Source organism: Elgaria multicarinata, chromosome 2 (assembly GCF_023053635.1).
Source record: "Elgaria multicarinata webbii isolate HBS135686 ecotype San Diego chromosome 2, rElgMul1.1.pri, whole genome shotgun sequence".
Lineage (NCBI taxonomy): Eukaryota > Metazoa > Chordata > Lepidosauria > Squamata > Anguidae > Elgaria > Elgaria multicarinata.
This window is the reverse complement of record NC_086172.1, coordinates 38,604,427-38,624,380: the sequence shown is the minus strand read 5'-3', so window position 1 is coordinate 38,624,380 and position 19,954 is coordinate 38,604,427. Positions and strand designations below refer to the sequence as shown.

General features: G+C 42.8%; 1 protein-coding gene across 1 annotated transcript in view; it reads right to left on the bottom strand.

Annotated features, from left to right (window-relative positions):
• The window catches only part of CCDC141 (coiled-coil domain containing 141), a 115,153-nt gene that overhangs the window by 79,506 nt on the left and 15,693 nt on the right, over window positions 1–19,954 (bottom strand). Inside the window, exons 3-4 of the mRNA XM_063116311.1 lie at window positions 7,974–8,165; window positions 60–168 (exon numbers count right to left, since the gene is read on the bottom strand). Coding sequence (XP_062972381.1) covers window positions 60–168; window positions 7,974–8,165 — 301 coding nt within the window. The remainder of the gene's footprint in view (window positions 1–59; window positions 169–7,973; window positions 8,166–19,954) is intronic.

Here is a 19,954-nt window from a genome sequence, read left to right as displayed (position 1 = left end):
TATTTGTGAGCTCCTCGTTCTAAGTATGTCACTGTGAGAGACGAAAGCCCCCTCCATACCTTTTGTATGATGTTCATGCTGATGAAGGAGTGCTTTCAGGGATTCAGGGTTCTCAAACTCCTGGGAATTCTGCAGGAAATCTTCGACTTGGTCGATCTTGACAGCAAACTGTTGAAAAGCCAGAAGGAAGGGGAAGAGAAAGGGAAGAAGAAGAAAAAAACACAGTTCAAAGGCCTGTGACGACCACTGAGAAAAGCTCATCATCAGCGCAAAGTCTCAGACAGATGTCAAGCATCTCCAGAGACAACCAGGCATATCTTCATTCCTTAAATGTCTGGAGGCTAATAGACTTGTTCTGTTCTTTCAAGTCTTAAAACGGAAGGTATGTAACAGTTATCACTGTCATGTGCAGCAGAGTCTGAGCTGGGGCAGGGGAAATATTGGGGAAAGAGACTTATCTTTGGATTCTTTGGTGAATAATATTGAATAAATATTATTAGCTTCTACCTCTGGTCCAAAGTTCCTAATCGAGAAGGATCTTCCTGCAAAGCAAATGGTGGGCATTGATCACCCAGTGAAAGGGAGGGTAAGAGGGTTACTGGTGATTGTCAGTTCTGACAGCATTTATCAGGTTTGGCAGTGCACACAGGCACAACCCCCTTACCTGGTTCTCCCTCAACTCCCAGGTGTTAAGCATGAGTGATTTTTCTTACACAGCATCCTGTTTCATGTACAGGGCCTTCTAAAACATCTGGAGGGCCACATGTTTCTTACCCCTGGTTTAGACCTTTAAAGATCAAAAGCAGTACTCTGAATTGCACCTGAAAGCTAACTTCAGTCCAATGAAATTGTCTAAGGCCAAGTGTTATATGTTCCACACAGTAGGAACCAGTCAATAACCATGATGCACATTCATCTGGGCCAACTGTTGTTTTTCAGTGCTTTTCCAGGTAGGCCTGCATAAAGTACACTACAGTAATCTAAACTGGAGGTTACAAAGGCACGCATGGACAAGTGCAGTCACTGATTTTAGACATACCTGACTAGATTTTCTTTGGGAAACCCACAACCCCGCATCTGCAGTAGGTTGTTTTGTTATGCTATTTATAGGGGTGGTCAACTTGTGTCTCTCCGAATATTTTGGCCTACAATTCCCATCAACCCTAGCTAGAACAGCCAGGCATGGCAGATGTTGTGGTCTCTCCCACACTAGAGGTATTCAAGAGGCAGCTGGACAACCATCTGTCAGGGATTCTTTAGGGTGGATTCCTGCATTGAGCAAGGGGTTGGACTCGATGGCCTTATAGGCCCCTTCCAACTCTATTATTCTATGATTCTATGATCATGGGAGTTGAGCTGTCCAGCTGTCTTTGCTTACAAATTGCCCAGCCCTGGGTAGCTTCCTCTTTGTTTTGGGGGGCTGCCTGTAAGGGTATGCTTTCTCTCCCACCATCTTTTTTACACAAACACACACACCTCAAAATATTCTGGGATAGAAGGCAGTGGTTCTTTGAGTCTTTGTGAACGTTAGTAAAGCAGTATTAAAACAACATACTGGCCCCGTTCAGACAACATGCTAAACCATGCTGCTTAACCACAAAATGGTTAATGGAATGCATTAGCCATTTCGTGGTTAAGCAGCATGGTTTAGCATGTTGTCTGAACGGGGCCACTATCTTTATTACAATTTAGCTCATACCTAATCACACACTGCATTTTAAGTGGAGCAAATATTCAGTAGCGTTGCTCTTTCAGAGCTGCTAGTAAGAGAGAAAGAAAGAAAGAAAGAAAGAAAGAAAGAAAGGGAAAGAAAGAAAAACTCTGAAGTTCAGGATGTTGAAACTTCAGATGAAATTAAGAAATATGATGAAAAATAAGCCTTTTGCTCTGCCTGCTTTTCTTCACATGTTCCAAGCTGTTTTTCCTCCTGATCTTTATGATATAAAACAAATCCATTATCCTTCAACATTTGGGATTTCACTTCTGATTTTCATTAAAGAATATCCTTGAGATGAGGCTTGCACTTCATCATAATAAAACAAAGATTACACATAATCACATTCTGTCATTTAAAGGAAAACATTTCAGCGAGAAATTTCCAGTATTTCCATTTTAAGTCAATATGACATTTCCCATTCGTACCCTGCACAGATAATTCAAGACATAATGAGGCCTTGGTCCCACCCCTGCTATTTACAGTACTCTTGATAGCAAAACAACAACGATGTTTAACGAACTGTCTGCTAGACCTTTTGTGTGTGTGTGTGTGTGTGTTTTCTCCTGCTCAGAGATATTCCCCTCAATCTCCTCCAGAATTGCTGTGGCAGGTGCCATGAACATCACCTGAGCTCCTGTGGGATATTTAGTTATTTATTTATTGTATTTATTACATTTTTGTACTCTCTGGGCAGTTCACAAAAAAGGCATTACCATTTCCCACTTACACCAGGGAATGGATGGGAACTCATTTCTCTCTCTAAACATTCGGATAGTGCTGCTACCAGTAGGCCTTTGCCTGACTAGAGAAGAAACAGAATCCTCTGAAGAATGTTGTTTCCCCCCACTCCCCAATTTGTTTTGAAATTACTTATATACTGGCTAGGGGGCTGTCAGTATGCAGGGAAAGCCCCACGGTGGCTGTGGATCTGTGCTGCATAGGTTGGATGACACAGATGCAGCTTCACATCCACGGTGCAGCATTCTTGCAATGCTGTGGTTTGAAAAAGTTGTGGATTTACCCTGATCAGAGGAACATCAATATGGCACTTCTACCATCTGACGTTGCTCCAGGCCAATCCAGGGGTGGCGCCTGGTGGAAGGCGCCCAGCAATTGGTCACCTTCCACCAGGAAGAGAGCGGGACAGCTCTGGTATCCAGATGGCCGCCCAGAACTCCTGCACTCCCTCCTTGATGTCAGGATTACCCGCCGCTGCCCTGAGAGAGGGAAAGCGCGGGGTTTGAGAGAAAGGTGGCACCAACTTAGCGCCGTGAAGACAGTCCTAGCCCACCTCTGACTGGAAGCATCGATGGCCAGTGTGTAATTGGAGGTGAAAAACGATACCTCAGGACCAACAGACAGTCTCACCAGCAAAGACAGGCCAGGAATCCTGGCCACTGCTTCTTCACTGCAAAGCAGTGGGAGAAGAGTGCAATTTTCAAGCAGAACCTGGACTTCCAGATGCCGGTTTGCAGGGGAAGGAACACACTCATCCAACAGGCAGTTCCATGAGACTGCAGACTCTGGGCTCATCCACTGGCCAGATTGCCAAGGATACAAAAATACTCTTTCTTATAGCCAGAAGATTCCCTCATGAGGTTACCACTATGGTGGTTGAAAAGAGACTGAGGTAAAGGCGGGGACGGTTGGGACATGCACGCTTGGACGTGGGGGAGGGGTTCCCGCCTAAAAACGTTGTTAGCTATAGAAATTTTCCTGAGCCAGGTCTCCACACAGGCACAGAGCCCATATGTGTGATGCACAGAGACCACGATGAAGAACTGGGAGGCTGCACGCTCCCCTCTGCCTCCCTGGAAGAACATTATGGCAAGGGGGAGACCAACCTAGCCTTATACAATGGCCAGACAAAGAACAGCTGCAGAGAACATGTTTTCCTGGTCCTACAAGCACCTAAGAGCCGAGTCCCTTCCCACCCCACTTGCACCCTGATTGGGACATAAGTGGTGTGAGAAGGAGGCACTTGACTCACCCAGTGCTTGCAGGAGCCAAGTTCCTTTCTCCCATGTAGAGAGAGAGAGGCACAGCGCTTTGTGATTCTGTGGGCCCATTCAGAAGACACCTTAAACCATGGCTTTGGTTAAGCCAGAAAGCTGGGCTGTGTTCAGAAGACACCTTAAACCATGGCTTTAAGGCTTTTTGCTTTATTCACCATGGTTAAAGCCATGGTTTAAGGTGTTTTCTGAACACAGCCCGGCTTTCTGGCTTAACCATCATGGTTAAAGCCATGCTTTAAAGTGTCTTCTGAATGGAGACTCTCTGCATGGAGAAAAGAAAACAGCTTTCTTCTTTAAGTGGCTGGGGCCAGATAATGGGGCTTTAGAACAGGACTTTGGGGCAGTGCCCTCCCCTTTATTTATTAATTTATTTCATTTATATACTGCCACATAGCCAAAGCTCTCTGGGTGGTTTACAAAGATTAAAAACAGTGAACATTAAAAACAAATATACAAAATTTAAAACCATTAAAAGCATAAAAACAGACAATATTAATTTAAAAACAACTATTCTGGATTCAGTTAAGAAAAAAACCCCTCAGCATATGCTGTTAAATACATCATCCATGACATCATCCAGCCTGCCAGCTTGGTTGCCTGCCCCTGGTTTGAAACATTTATATGTTACATTTCATCCATGATTTCAAGGCAGTTTACAAAACTTAAAGTAAAATAACAATCAATATATACAAGAGAACCCACAGTAAAAACACAAGAGCTAAAGAACACATTGTGCTAATTGTGCAGCTTAGGGTAGGCAATTTTGCGGGGGCTTAAGTCAGATTTGGAAAGCTGAGAAACTGTCATGGGCATCACCACAAAATGGCTGCCTTGAGAGCCTGTCAAGTTACAAAGGGCAAGTAACCTCCCCAGGAAATGGATGGTAAGGCAGAGGCTGGGTTTCAGCCAAAATGCCAAACCACATATTTGCCCTTGCAGAGCTCAAGACACCATTTTACAAAAAGAAAACATGTGATTCTCTGAGACACACTGTAGCATGTAGCTGAGGGATGTCTTTTTTCTTCTTTTTACTCTCGTGGAAGTGTGGATAGCCCTGATTCAGATCGGGACCACCACATTTCCAGAGGAGGGTTAGACTTCCCCCCCACCTCCACCATTTGTCTCTTGAAATCCCCCTGCCCCGTGAGTTTTAAAGAAAAAGAAAGGGAAAGTATCATTGGAGCCATCTCACCTGTAGTGCAGGTGGCATTTGGAGAAAGGTATTAGCATGCAGGCAGCTTGGGAAGAGGCACTAATTTATGACTTTCAAGGTTAGCCTCAGCTCTTTGAATTGGGCCTGAAGTGAATAGGCAGCCAGTGAAGTTATTTTAAGACCAGTGAGATATAATCCGTGCAAGCAGGGGCGATCAAAACTCTAAAGCTTCCAAACCATTTTCGGAGACGGTCCTGTGTCTAATGCATTTCAGTAATCCAGATAGGATGTTTCCACAGCATGCATAACAGCATGGCGAGGCTGAGTTTGCCCAGGAGAGGTCAAAGCTCCTGATTTCATGCTATACAGGTCACCTGGATCTGTATAGACAAGACTGAATCAAGGAGCTGCTGCACCTTCAGGGAGAACTCCATCCAGAACTAGTTGAACACCATCTCCCTGAACTAGAAAGGTCCACTCATTGAACCTTTAGTTTGTCAGGATTAAGCTTCAATTTACTGGTCTTCATCTAGCCCATAACCAGATACCAGTCAGGCATCTTTTGACAACAAGAAGTAGGGCCAGGAGTCATCATTCAACCGGCGACACTTCACTGCAAATCTACAAATCACCTCTCCCAGCAGTTTCTTATAGACATTAAAAAAAAACATGAGGGACAGGAAGGGACCCCATCTTCCAGAAACCCACAATACAAATACTAAGAGAGCAGGCAGAAAGTCCCTCCGTGCAACCATCTGAAAATAACCCTGTGAGTAGAAGCACAACCTCTGCGACACCAGACTGCCAAATCCCTGTTCATAAAGCCAATCAAGGAGTACAGACAATGTGTAGTCAAAAGAAATGTCAACAGCAGCACGGTGGCTGATTAAAATATAACCACACAAAGGCAGCAAGTCATTTGTGGGTGATGACATCTCATACCATTTTCATCAGAGAATTATAAACCGAAAAGGTAGTGAGGATATTGAGAAAACTGACAAAACCACATAGGTAGCGGCTTCATTTTAACAGGTTAGCACAGAAAGCACCCTTCATGCCACTGTTCATGTGTGATTCTGGTTTTCAGTGAACCATCTTTCTCTGGAGCCCACAGCACCTGAGTTTAATGCTGAAATAGCTCTACTAACTCTTGTATATGGAGCAATTTTATTAACCCACATAAATATTGTTCTCCTTTTCCTTTGTACTCCCAGTAAAGATTCTGGCCCATGCCTTGGTGCGCTCATACCTTGATTGCTGCAACCCTCTCTGGCCTTCCATTGTTGAAACTCCGCCCCCCTGCTCTATCCAGCACTCCGCTTCTAAGATCATTCACCTCTCTTAGAGCATCATCAGACAAGCGTCTTATCAGATGCTCATTACTCCCCACTTATGGATGTTCACGGGTCCTTTTGATGACATCATCTGCCTCCCATGCATCTCCTGCTCCTTCTTGCCTTCTTTCCATCTCAAAATAGCCCCCTTTAAATCCAGCTTTTTTAAAAAATAGAATGTCCCGTCATTTCCTGCTGTGTGAAAAAGCAAGGTGTGCTTGTGACAGAAAATCTCACAAGCACATCTTACACCCCAACAAATTCATAATCATAATTATCATCATAATTTAAATGCCTATCCATTTTCTACCTTCTCATGACACTCAGAAGCATCTTTTGAGGCAGCTGCTTAATGGTAGGACCAGCCCAAAGGTTCCTACTTAGATGAAACATGAAGAATTCAGAGGAAAGCACAAGTAGCTCCTAAGCTGTTAAGGCTAATCACCAAGAGCCCGTCTACACTTGTCTAGATGAAACGTAACAAGTTGGCAGAGATGACGTCAGCAGTCACGTGATGCTGTTGTTGTTACGTTTCTTCTGACTTTTAAAACCGTTCCACTTTCTGTTAAAATCGTTTTAAAACTAACAATGTGCCCCAACCTTTCGTTGTATTCAATGCCGTCTTTCAAAGTCATGTCTCGTGACCATGGTCTTTGCTTCCTGATTAGGACAAGTGAGGGCTTTTCTAGGGGAGGGAGAGCTGGCACAACGTGATGAGGGGGAGGGGGAGGGAGGGCGGTGAAAGAGGGGACAGAGGCTTAATTTTTTTTAAAAACCGCTTATCTTTTGGGGCGCACGTGGCCCCTTTAAGACGCTGCAGGGCTTCCCTCGTCCCTACGCGTCGCCCCGCCTCCCTGCCGGCTTATCCCGGCAGGTCTAGCTCAGAGTCACCGGAAGAAGGAGGTTTACTTCAGAGCCGGTATGAGCATAATGAAGAACGTTCTAAAGAAGAGTGTGCCGGGGTAAAACGATAGAAGAAAAGGTATTTCGATTGACTGGGCTCAAGTTGCATTTTGTAACGTAGCAAGGGAGGACGCAACAATGCACTTAAACAACGGTGTAATGAATAGTGTAGATCCTGCCCTGGTCAACAACAGTTCAATAACTAGTGAAATTTTTCAGGGAAAGGAACCACACATCCCTATGTCTCTGCCAGTTTTCAGAAGATGAAACATTTCAAGGCAGATTTGGAGGCTCTGAGAAATTCCAAGTGAAGCAAAAAGAGTTTTTCTAAAGGTAATTACATTCCTAATCACTATGCAGAAGACTTAAAAAGCATTTCAACAATCTAATTTTAATAATATTTATTATTATTATTATTATTATTATTATTATTAGTAGTAGTAGTAGTATTTCTTACCCGCCTCTCCCTCTGGATCGAGGCAGGAAAAACATTAAATACAAAAATATCATAAAATGCATAAAACTGATTAAAACATATAAAACTGATACAATATTAATAACACCCACAATAAACCCTCTTAAAATTCACCGGGGTAGGCCTGCCAGAAGAGATCAGTATAATTTTGCATTATTTTTAATTGCAATTCATTATTAGATAAGGTCGCGTTGGTTCTGATCACTCCCCTTTTTGGGGGTGGGGTGGGAACAGAAAAAGCAACATATCCGAGATTATCTTTCATTTATTTCTTTCTAATTTAGTGAAAGAATGCAATCAACTAGAAAAGGAATCTTTTTGATAATATATAGCTATTTCTTCGCAATTAAAATACATTTGATTTTTGTATACAAACCTCAAGAGCATTTTCAAAAAAACTCGAAGTAAGTTTCAAAAGCACCCTCCGCTTCTCTAGAAAACTAACAAGGGAATCCCAAGCATCTCCCAGTGTTTCTGCCATAGCATCATACACCTGCCCTTGATCTTTGTTTTCTGCTGCGGTTTCGTCTGCTTCTCGTAACAGGTCCCAAACTTGGCCTTCCAAAGGCTGAAAAGAAAAGAAAAGTGAACCAATCAGAATTAAATTCTTAAAACTCTGTGGACAAACCCAATTTTGACAGTCTTTTAGCATTCAAGAAAGCTATCAAGACTTATCTCTTTCGGCAGGCCTATCCAGTGGAATTTTAAGATGGTTTTAGTATGCCTTTAGGATGGTTTTTTTTTAACAGTGTATGCTATGTTTTTAATCAGTATATTATGTATTCTATGCTTGCTGTTGTTCCCCGCCTCGATCCAATCAGAGAGGTGGGTAAGAAATAAATTATTATTATTATTTTAATTGTTCTATTTATTGAGGGCTTCCCTCCTTGTTCTTTAGCTACCTACAAAGTTCAATGATAAGACGTAGCCAGCACAATCCTTGGTTTACTCAGAAGTATGTCATATTGTTTTCACTGAGACTTACTCACAGGGAAGTGTGAATAGGAACGTATTCTTAATATGCATGTAAGTCTTGTCAGCAGAATTCAAAACTCCATGAATAAATGTGTTAAATCTGATAAATTTTATTTCATCTGTTTTTATCCTGCCATTCAATACATTTCCAAGACAGCTTATAAATTAAAAACCACACAAATATCAAACATTGAAAAATAAAACAACACTACAATGTCAATGTAAAAGCAGTTGGATAAATAGAATGAAGCAATAGACAACTAAAAGCAGTTAGAAGATAAAACCATATAACATCCAGCATTAAAAGGCCTGAGCAAATAAAACTGTTTTCACGTGGTGGTGAAAACCCATTAAGTATAGGTACGAACCACCCAGACCTAAAAAGCCCATTCCAAAGTCACCACTACTAAGAAGAACAAATCCTCACTGAACTTCAGTAGGCAGGGTTCCACAAAAAAAGGCCTCTCCAGTTCATGTAAGAGCAGGTGATCTAGGGTGACCATATGAAAAGGAGGACAGGGCTCCTGTATCTTTAACAGTTGTATTGAAAAGGGAATTTCAGCAGGTGCCATTTGTATATATGGAGAACCTGGTGAAATTCCCTCTTCATCACCACAGTTAAAGCTGCAGGAGCTATGCTAGAGTGACCAGATTTAAAAGAGGGCAGGGCACCTGCAGCTTTAACTGGTGTGATGAAGAGGAAAATTCACCAGGTTCTCCATATATACAAATGACCCCTGCTGAACTTCCCTTTTCAATACAACTGTTAAAGATACAGGAGCTCTGTCCTCCTTTTCATATGGGCACCCTAGATCTTAAGTACTCTCTAGATGTATCATTACAGCTATTGGGACACAATTCAACAAAACGTACTTGTGACAAGCTCCCATTGAAATCAGTGAGACTTTTTAGATTTAAGTTCCATTTGATCACTTTCATTGATTGCTTTTGTGTTAAAGATGACTGTGCATTCTCTAGATGGGCTATTTATAGCACACTTGTTTCTGGCCTCTCATGGATATTTCCGTGTCAATTTAACGACACTGTAATCAAACAGGAGGTCTCCTGAAGTCCCCCCTCACCTTATTCCATTTTAAAATACTTCACAGATAAGCTGGAATAAGCCCCCAGCAGCACGAAATTGGCAGGGTTTAAAGCTGGCACTGCACTATGAACAAAATTTAAAACATACATTTAAAACCTATAAATAGAAATATACAAAGTTAAAAATATATTAAATTATTATTATTATTATTATTATTATTATTATTATTATTATTATTATTTATATAGCACCATCAATGTACATGGTGCTGTACAGATTACACAGTAAATAGCAAGACCCTGCCGCATAGGCTTACAATCTAATAAAGTTGTAGTAAACAATAAGGAGGGAAAGAGAATGCAAACAGGCACAGGGAAGTGTAAACAGGCACCGGGTAGGGTGAAGCTAAACAGTATAGAGTCAGAACAAACTCAATATTTAAAAGCTATAGGGAACAGAAAAGTTTTTAGCTGAGTTTTAAAAGCTGTGATTGAGTTGGTAGTTCTCAAGTGTTCTGGAAGAGCGTTCCAGGCGTAAGGGGCAGCAGAAGAAAAAGGATGAAGCCGAGTAAGGGAAGTAGAGGTCCTTGGGCAGGCGAGAAGCATGGCATCAGAGGAGCGGAGAGCACGAGCGGGGCAATAGTGTGAGATGAGAGAGGAGAGATAGGCAGGAGCAGTTTTAAAAGTCCCGATTATTTGCCAAAGGCCTGCTGGAACAGAAAAGTTTTAGCCTGCCTCCGGAAATACACCAAGGAGGGAGCCAGTTTAGCTTCCTTGGAAAGGGAGTTCCAGAGCTTGGGGCAGCCACCAAGAAGGCCCTCTCCCACATTCCCACCAGGCGTGCCTGTGATGGTGGTGGGGCCAAGAGAAGGGCTTTCCCTAAAGTTCTCAAAGCACGGCCAGGCTCGTAAGCGAGAATAGGGTCTTTCAGATAACCTGGACCCGAGCCATATAGGGCTTTATAGGTCATAACCAGCACTCTGAATTGTGCCCAGAAACAGACTGGAAGCTAGTGGAGCTGTTTTAACAGGGGAGTTGTGTGCTCCCTATAACCAACCCTGGTCAACACTCTGGCTGCAGCTCTTTGAACCAGCTGAAGTTTCCGAACACTCTTTAAAGGCAGCCCTACACAGAACGCATTAACAGTAATCCAATTGGGATGTAATATTAGTAAATGTAATATATTAGAAAACATGCAGAAGTCATCAGAATGTATTTTTTATTCCCTCCAACCTCATCCTCTAGCAGCCTTTCGAGGCCAGACAGCCAACCTATACGGTTTGACTCACTCTATGGCAGCATTGCATTTTCAACAAGTACACATGGCTGTTAGCTTTGTCCTCCTGTGCCTCCGTCCTTCAGATGTGTTGGACCATTCTAGCTGGGACATGATGGAAGTTATAACACAAGCCTTAGAACCTGCAGCAGTTGCAGTCAGAGACTATGAAAGGTGTTATGGGACAAGCTTTAATTTATTCATTGTTTAAATCGAAGTAGTATATAAGTTTGCCTCAGAAGAGTCCTTTGACTTTGTCTTCTTTTACTACCTTCACCATAAAGAGTAACTAGTGCTGCATTTTCTATTCATTTTGAAATCTTCGGAGTGTCTTCCAGAGACTTGATTTATGTTTGGCTATTTTCATCTTGAGTCTTTATCATGACAATGAAGTGCCAATTTCTGCTGTTGCATTTGGTGCTATCAGTAAGAATGCATAATGAAAAGAGGAACCTGTAATAGGCAAATTAACGTCTCGGATAACTCATTCTCCTGATACTGACTGTAATAAGAACTGAAGATAGGAAGATTTGAAATTCTCCTGATGGAGGCTGAGCTGAGAGTAGGAAATAATAGAACACGAATACATCACAGCGCTGAACTCAGAACATGAATCTCCCAATTCTCTCCAGCCATGAACCACATTTCCTCTGTGTTGGTGATAGGCTGCATCTGAATAGGCTGTTAATTTGTCCTTTCCAAAAAGAAATGGTTTGAGAAACACTTTTCCGAAATCATGGAACTATTATTCATTAATTAAAAAAGATTAATAGTTGTCATGTCAGTAAAAGAAAGAAAAACTGAAGAAAGGGTCACTAATTATTAATTAGTATTTGAACTATGAACGATGCAAGACAATAAATAGAGTTCTATAAAGCAGCTACAAAGATTTCCACTGAACATAGTATTTGTAGGGAAATGAAATGCATTTGAAGCCAGATGCATGTTCTTGGCTTTTAGGGTTTATCTGCACATCCCCAAACAGCAACTTTTGGGATACAAGAAGATCTGTCTCTGGGCTGGTCCAGAAATCCTTTGGGTCCCATGGACAGGCACGTGAATGGTAGCTTTGCCTCACTATTGGGGGGTGGGGGTGGGGGAGAGGAGGTTGGAGGTTTACCTGAGGTTTACACATCTTGGGACCACTATGCCAAAGCCAATCCACAGAGGCCTTAACACAACTCCCGCTTTTGCTTCCATCCCTGTGTTTACCAAGCAGGAAATCTAGCAACCCACAATACATGCATTCACTTCGGTGAATCATAAATTCTGCAAGCCTTATTTAGCCTTACTTTAGCAATTGGTGTGGCCATGTGTCCTCTTTTACAGAGAACAATCCCGTATTTCAGGGGTGGGGGGAAGGTAGATCTCCAGATGACTAGGACTTCCAACTCCACGAAGGCCTTGCCAGCATGGCCAACAGCCAGGAATGCTGGGAGTTGAAGTCCAAACCATCGGAGAACTACTTTCTCCTGACCCTTGCTCTGTTTGAAGGGCTGCTAAAGGACTGTCCACTACTTGATGGTGTCCTCTATTGGAAAGTGTCATGTTTAATTCCAGTTTAAATATAAAGAACCATAAGAACTAACACCAATCAACAGTGAACACCTGGACAGCAGACTGGGCAGGCAAGCATATAGGTCACAGTTTTCCACACTATGGTGAGATGTACTGTTTACATCTCTCTATGTGAGATGTAAATTATAATAACCATTTCTAAATTTACATCTACACATATAGAATCATAGAATAGCAGAATTGGAAGGGGCCTACAAGGCCATCGAGTCCAACCCCCTGCTCAATGCAGGAATCCACCCTAAAGCATCCCTGACAGATGGTTGTCCAGCCGCCTCTTGAATGCCTCTAGTGTGGGAGAGCCCACAACCTCCCTAGGTAACTGATTCCATTGTCGTACTGCTCTAACAGTCAGGAAGTTTTTCCTGATGTCCAGCTGGAATCTGGCTTCCTTTAACTTGAGCCCGTTATTCTGTGTTCTGCACTCTGGGAGGATCGAGAAGAGATCCTGGCCTTCCTCTGTGTGACAACCTTTTAAGTATTTGAAGAGTGCTATCATGTCTCCCCTCAATCTTCTCTTCTCCAGGCTAAACATGCCCTGCTCTTTTAGTCTCTCTTCATAGGGCTTTGTTTCCAGACCCTGATCATCCTGGTTGCCCTCTTCTGAACACGCTCCAGCTTGTCTGCATCCTTCTTGAATTGTGGAGCCCAGAACTCAACGCAATACTCTAGATGAGGCCTAACCAGGGCTGAATAGAGAGGAACCAGTACCTCAGGTGATTTGGAAGCTATACTTCTATTAATGCAACCCAAAATAGCATTTGCCTTTCTTGCAGCCATATCGCACTGTTGGCTCATATTCAGCTTGTGATCTACAACAATTCCAAGATCCTTCTAGTTTGTAGTACATGCAGATTTATGCAAATCTGTACCATCTTTTGTCCTGCTTTTTGATTATGCATTTTTTTTGACAATTCATAAACGGTGCCCCATTAGTAATCTATATATTGGCAAAACTTGCTTAATTACCTTATTTTGGCTTTGTTGATAGAGGAATTAGCTAATGTTTCCAAAATAATATTTATTTATTTATTTATGACATTTATATACCACCCCATAGCCTAAGCTCTCTGGGCAGTTTGCATACTGAACATTGCAAATATTGGCTGCAATGGGGAAATGTATTGGCCCATGACAACATTCTATTGCTTATTATTATGAGATTGTATGATTAAAAATACGTTCAGAGCAATCTTATTGTTATGCGCAAACACAGGTGCTGTGTGATAGATAACACATTGGTTCTGCAGAAGTTGTCGTCTACAAGAGATGGTTTAAAAGGTACAATATGGAAGAAGAGCATTCCCATCAAATGAACATACAACTGAATGATACAGAATGTGTAACCATACTCATAATATCTATGGTAAAGCATTGGCCATTGGTATTCCACCCTCCTTTGGTTTGATTCTTGCTGGATCAGATCAAGGACCATCTCGTTTGATATTTTGTTTCTAGCAGCTATTAGCAAGTGCTTTTAGGTGACTATAAGCAGGGGGTGAAGACAATGGCTTTCCTCTGTAGTTTGTCCCCAGCATCTGATATTCAAAGGTATATGGCCTCTGAATATGGAGCTCCATTTGACTACCATAGGGCAGTATCCAACTGTGTCATTCCATTAGTGCAAATGATGTTGTGCTAGCAGAAACTAAGCTCCGAACTGCACGCAAGAGGAGGATCCAACTGAAGTTTCATTTGTGCAAGCGTAGTTGCACAAGCAGTTTCACTTTACACTTGTGCAACCAGTTGCCCGCTACCAGTTGCCCACAACCGCTTGGGCACCAGAAAGATCTGGCAGAGCTCTGTTAGCACTATTTGAATGTGTGGAATGACACTGTTGGACATTGCCCATTCTTAGCAGCCACGGATATCCTGCACAATCTCATTCAGTTCTTTAAAAAAGAAAGAGCCATCTAAGCAGGTAGCCAGCACAAAATCTTGTGGCAGTGAAATCCAGTGTTTAATTATGCACTTCCTAAGTGAGTATTTATAAATACTGTGCCAGGACTACTACAAAATCATGGAAAACTTTGGTTCAGGTTGCCAGGTTGTCAGCAGAAGTCCTTAGAGGAAAATGCAGCACGTGGCTTTATATGTCCAAGTGGGCGCCTTTAATAAACGCTTAAGAACTACCATTCTAAGTGGGCAGATTCAATCTTCTCTAACAGGAGAGTTTCATCAGACTCCACCCCCATTGCCAAAGTGGGTCACGACTATTTCAGTTCCAGGCATCTCTTATCATACAACTAAAAATCCAGATTAACCATCCTAAAAATAACTTTGCACTATTAATTGCACATTGACAGTGTTTGTTATAAGGTGCTGGTAAAATCAGTGTTTAAGCTCACAATGTGCTCTTTCTTTCTGATGCTGCTAATTATGCTAATAAATTTGTTTCTAAGCTCCTGGCATGCTTGAATCTCAATGAGCAATTTATTTTTTAATTGGAAGCTATTTGCCAATAGGTAAATGGGCACGTTTGGCCATTACGCGCTTCCCTTGCTAGGCAAAACAGCCTATGAATTCAATAAATATATTTCAAGGCAGCCAATTTGTTTCCAGTGCCAGCTGTTCCTCTCACCATTCATTACATTTCATGCACAGAGCAGAGTCAGAAGCTGACATTTATGTGCTTTCAGAACAGACCTAGGTATTGATTCGCAAAACAAAACAAAAAAGTATCTTGAAGCCACAGCTAGCTTGTCCACAAGAGGATTTTAAAGGCCATCTCCGTGAAAGCATAACGTTAAGAGATTGAAGCATTTGTTACCATGAATATACCACTCAAGGGCAAACTCTAGACATATTTCAGAGGAGTACAAATGGAAGGGGTGCTGCAAATACTTTCACAGGCCGTTGCTTGATAGTCTGTGCCTTTACAATTTACTTTCCAGAACAACAAACACAAATAGCTATGCCACTTACAGTCAAGTTTTGCCAGAGACTGTTTGCAGCGGGTGGAGGAGACGACAAGGAAGAGTGAACCAGACAGTAACTTTTCTTGAATCAGTTAGTTCATTTAAAAATATTGGTAGTGATCCTGTTGCTTCATTGCATGAAAAGAGTTCCTTTTATCGAGGGGAATGCCTTGTACACATAATGGGACAATTAAGGGCACAGCGTATTTTTCCTTAGATAAGAGGATACAAAGCTCGTGTATGCCTGGGGCTTAATTCAAGCTTTTGAAGATTTTTTTGTCTGTCTGCACACCACATTCACCTTTTTCCAAGGCGTTCAGGACACTTTTTTAAAATGCAGGTATTATGCGACAGGATCAGAAAACTCCCACAAGTAATTTTTGTGTTAAAGTTGCCATTAGGGCTGCTAAACTATTTATGAAATATAGGGTGACCCTATGAAAAGGAGGACATGGCTCCTGTATCTTTAACAGTTGCATAGAAAAAGGAATTTCAGCAAGTGTCATTTGTATAGAGAGAGAACCAGGTGAAATTCCCTCTTCCTCACAACAGTTAGAGCTGCAGGAATGATACTAGAGTGACCTGATTCAAAAGGGGGCAGGGCACCTGCAGCTTTAACTGTTGAAATGAAGAGGAAATTTCACCAGGTTCTTCATATATACAAATGACACCTGCTGAAATACCCTTTTCAATACAACTGTTCAAGATACAGGAGCCCTGTCCTCCTTTTCACAGGGTCACCCTATGTAATAACATTCCTAGCAAAAAATGAACTCAGCTCGATTACTTACAAAAGGCAGTTAGACTGTTTAAACTGCCAGTAGTTTTAGGCAGAGCAAGAATATGTTCTAGCACATGGCTGGATGAACAGTATAAGAGCCATCCCAGGGCTTTCCCCTGAAGATCTGAAATAAAAAGTCGGGGACTTTTCCAATGCAGCGAGGTGACAATGGCACATCTGTGTCTGCCGTCACTCCAGAGTCCTGGTAGGAAGTCCCAAGCAGATGGAGACCCCTGATTGGTCGTCATCTGCCCGGACAGCGGGGAGGGGGCATTGAGCCAAATGGCTGCTGGGACACCTCCATGCTTCTCTGGCATGGGATGGTGAAAAGGCAAGGTTAAAAAAAAAAAACCATGGAGGAGCATGCAGACACACAGTGGTGCCTGTGCAGTTATGGGGCAGTGCACAGGTGCAGCAGCAGCTCCCCAATGCAAACCCCGTGCCTACTCCTTAGAGGGAGAACAAGCCACAGGAGCACAAGCATGGGGTTTTTGAGGGCTCGGGGTGCCAAAGCGTCGTCATGAAGCCCCGGGTAAGCTTGGGTTGCCAGATGAAAAAAGTGGGATATAAATGTAAAAATTAGAATAAATAATCTACTAATGGCCAAATAGCAGGCTGGTGTTAGTGTGAGGTGCGGGGGGGGGGGGGCAGGGAGGCTCAGGAGTGACACTTCTTCCAGGCATTGGGAAGCAAGTCCAAAATGGTGGCTGCTACGTTCCTCCACCTGAGGAAGTGACTATCTTTCTCCCTACCCCTATAATGCTCTAGAATCACATTACCTCCAGTACATTTGGGCCGGAAGCCACTCAGAGCTGGAGCAAAAACAACAGCAACATTAATAAAAGGGTTTTAATTTAAAAAATGGGGCCCAGGCACTAAGGATTTGGGACTGACCCAAGAATGCACTGTTATTGTGCCAGGTCTGCACAGAGTTCAGTATCTGCCAGCTGGCAATGGCATGACTGCTTCAGCACAATACAGCACAGAGACAAATGTCAGTACAGCCTGACTAAAGCCCACACCTTCCAGAGTGTAAGGTGATTGTGTGAATGGGCCCATAGCCCTACCTATAAATAAATAAAGGTCCTTACAACTCAAGACAAGGAAATTTGACTTTCCAATCACGATATCTGCAGAGGGTCTGCTCAGTCTTCTTGCTTTCTCTAAAACTGTCCCTCCCCCTCCCCAAACATCCCCCCACCATTAAGTTTTCCACACACCAAGCACTGGAAAACATTTTTCTAGTCTAGCACACATGTGTCAGTGACCACTGATAAGTGTCTGAACTCTGCAGTTGCTTAAAATATCTTTACAGGACACAAGGGCACCAGAGGTCACATTGTATAGCGATAACATAAGCTCTATCACAAGGTCACTTGGAAGTTATCCTAACAGATCGTTTTCCAAGTTAGCTCTCTGAAGTTGCAACCCATTTTGTAATGGCGTGAACCACAAGAATTTAATTTACAAGCTGCTTGAAAACTCATTATCCTGGGCAAACCAGCTGTTTTGTGCAAGAAAGGAACAGTTGGAAAACTTACGCACATTTATTTCAACAGATCTTAATTTAGGCCAAAATTACACACAGCACAGGTAAAAAGATTGTCCAGGATTTAGAAAATCTAATTAGGTGGGGATGGGCAAACTAATATGACTTCCAACCTTTTGTTTGCACCCTCTGTTCACTAAATTGTGATGAACTATATTCAGTCCCAGCTATAAAGGGGAGAAAAATATTTAAGTGTGCTTTATGCCTAACTCTGCTGTATTGAGACCACTGTCTTCATCTTTAACTGGTTTAGGTAAGCAGTTTTCAGACTTCCTATCTTCAGGAAACACTTTCCACATTGACTTTTCTGCAAAGGACCTCCTCAGTTTTGCCATGGATTTCTGCATTTTGTGGAAGGTTCTGGAGCATGTTCTCGGGAACTCGCTTAGCTCATGCTAAGGTCAGGAACCCTTGGCGTTATGTGCATTCATGTGTCTAGAACAGGTATATCACCAGGACCACAGTCCCAGTGTCCCACTCTAAACTGAGTCCTGGCTCTTTGCCAGTCAATACAGGGACCTAACAATACAGTGATCAATTAAGGAGGCAAATGGTCAAATACAGGCAGTCAGATACATGGGGTCAGGCTAAGGCAGCAGTGGTCAAAAGTGCAGGCAGAGGTGAAAACCCAGCTAGGAAGTCAGATACATCACACACTCCAGAAGCAAATTCAAGAAGGAGTTCAATGGTCAGCATCATGGAGCATCAATAACAGGGCAAGGTCCAGGAGGCAAGGTCCAAGGAACTGAAGCTGCTGGAACAGTGTTGTTTCCAACACTGGCAAGGCAGGCACTGAAGGCTTTTAACAGCAGAGCCTGCTGCCCCACCCAGGGCTCAGCTGCAGAGTGCAGTACATTAGAGCTCTCTGGACAGACCCCATACTCATAAGGAGTTCCTTCCCTCCTGATTAGACCTCTGCTGCAGCCTGACACTTTGTCAAGGTTTCCTGAGTTGGGCCTGCCTCCTCTGGTGCTTCCTGAGACTTGGGTGTGTGTGTGTGTGTGTTCCTCAGCTTCCTCCTCTGAGTCCCCCTCTTCCTGAGTAGCTGGGACCTTAGTAGGCTCCTCCACGGAGTCAGGCCCCTGTTGCGGTGCACGTCCTGACAGGAAATGGGCATCATCTTCTGTTGAGGTGTTTAACTCTTCCTCCTTGGAGGAGTATTCCAATAGGGGCATGACACCCATGAAGAAAGGCCTTCCTTTTTAAGCTGAGACTCTACTCTACCTTGTCAACAACAGCCTTTCTGGCTGGTGGATGTTCTGATTTGCGCCTGAGTTCTGGTCACAATCTGGCCCTCTGGGGTCCTCTTGATGGCCACACCTACTTCCCCCAGCCACCCATCATTTGGCTTTTGCAGTTTTTCCACATTCTAAAAGGTTTAACTAAGGCTTAATTACTGGCAATAAGAGTTTTAAACTAAAATAGGCAGGTATATTTGGTATTTCTGGCCATGGCCGCCACTGGAATGTAGCCCCCTGAGATCTAAAATCGGACCATGGCCTGTAAGAGTTTCAACAACCCTGCCCTGCATGAACTAACAGTGTGTTGTAAACAGACCCCGCTCCCTGTGTGCCCGGAAATATTCCAGGAATAGATTGCTGGTGGTGGTTAAGCTGTGTTTCCGGAAGCATGGCCGTTATTATTGGCCTTCTCTTTAAAGAAACCCCCAATAAACTTCTAAGGAACTCTTAAGGGTTCTCAGTTTAGAAAATATTGGTTTTATTGGGAGTTGAAGTGTCCTTCTTTACTTGCAACAGTTCTCTATCTTAAGGCCATAAGAAAACAGTCCATAAACTTTTAGATGTCCTCTGTTCAGCCCAAGTCCAGGGTAAAAATAAATAATTAGAAGAAAGGAGACTAGGGACCTTGAAGTAAGCCATCAATAGTTAGCATACAGCAGACTGAACAGGCACATGACTGGCTATGTTGGCTAGGGATGATGGGCATTGCAGTCTACCAACCTCTACAGCAGCGGTTCTCAACCTGTGGGTCAGGACCCCTTTGGGGGTCGAATGACCCTTTCACAGGGGTCGCCTAAGACCATCGGAAAACACATATTTCCAATGGTCTTAGGAAACTGTATTGACTGAACTATGTCATGTATCATCTTTTGTATTATTAAAGCTATTGTTATGTATTATTTTCATTAGCAAACCATCCCATGACAATGGATCGTGTAGAGAAGAACGAAAATAATTTTATGGTTTGGGGTCACCACAACATGAGGAACTGTATTAAA